The following is a 1,091-nucleotide window of genomic DNA, read 5'->3' on the forward strand; positions in this document are numbered from 1 at the left end:
TATATATATATATATATATATATATATATATATATATATATATATATATATATATATATGTTTGTGTGTGCGTAGAATGAAAGAGATGAGTAGCTACACATAAGTGTCTTCGTGTACAGTATGTCTATTATGATACAAACCGTTTTATATGCTGACTGAGTATATCCTACATATATTTTTTGGACTGACCCTATCCTCCTTCATAAGGGAATGGAGGCCTCAGACAAACCCCCCAAAGAGGTTGAAGCATAACATATCTGACAGGTGTAGCGGTTCTTGCCACAAATTCTTTGCAAACAACTTTATTATTTTGTTAGCCGTTACTTTTAAAATTGCCTTTGCTGTCAGCTATGTATCTTTCATTAATTATATCAGGCAATGATATTAATTGCAAGTATGTTAAAAGTATGAACAGAAACGATGATAAAAAGAACACGAAATTATGCTAACTGGTCACAATGCTTAACCCTGGGATACCCAATCAGGACCCAAGATCTCCTCAGCCTGGCTCCGCTTTGCGCCTCACAACTTAAAGCGCCTTTCTTTTTCGATTTTGTGGGGAAATAAAATTCCTCTATGTAGTTTGAATAGGGCAGACTCTCGTAGATTATGAAATAGATTGTCCTTCAGGAGATGTCTCTCGAAACAAGAAATTAACAGCTAATCTAATCTTATGTTTTACTTCTATCTCGTTGGTGGTCATGGGCGGTCTCAAGGAGAGTGGGGAGTTGAGCCTGGCCGTCTCTGATTCTCTTCTTTCAGAGCTGAGAGTTCAGACTTCTCCTCACCTCAGTTTAACGTTGAAAGTGGTGAGGTGTGGATGTTAGTTTGTCTGCGCGCTGTGTGAAAACTCCTTCCTTATACCTCTGGTGTTTCGAGATAAAATACCGCTGGGAATCTTATATTGGGTGTCCGGACATTAAGATGGTACGTGTTCTTATCTTAGCAATGACATTTATTAAAAAGATAGTTTTAAATCTAGTTTTTCTCGGGGAGCCCTGAAACATAAATGGTAAGCACGGCGAGTGAAAGTAAGTCGGTGTTGAGATTTTAGAGTCGCGCGGACACTATTCAAAAGAATCTTTTATTTT

General features: G+C 37.7%; 1 protein-coding gene across 1 annotated transcript in view; it reads left to right on the plus strand.

Annotated features, from left to right (window-relative positions):
• Positions 1-782: 782 nt before the first annotated feature.
• The window catches only part of LOC137623342 (uncharacterized), a 205,585-nt gene continuing 205,276 nt past the window's right edge, over positions 783-1,091 (plus strand). The window contains exon 1 of the mRNA XM_068354156.1: positions 783-927. Coding sequence (XP_068210257.1) covers positions 925-927 — 3 coding nt within the window. The 5' untranslated portion in view covers positions 783-924. The remainder of the gene's footprint in view (positions 928-1,091) is intronic.

Source organism: Palaemon carinicauda, chromosome 30, assembly GCF_036898095.1.
Source record: "Palaemon carinicauda isolate YSFRI2023 chromosome 30, ASM3689809v2, whole genome shotgun sequence".
Classification (NCBI taxonomy): Eukaryota; Metazoa; Arthropoda; class Malacostraca; order Decapoda; family Palaemonidae; genus Palaemon; species Palaemon carinicauda.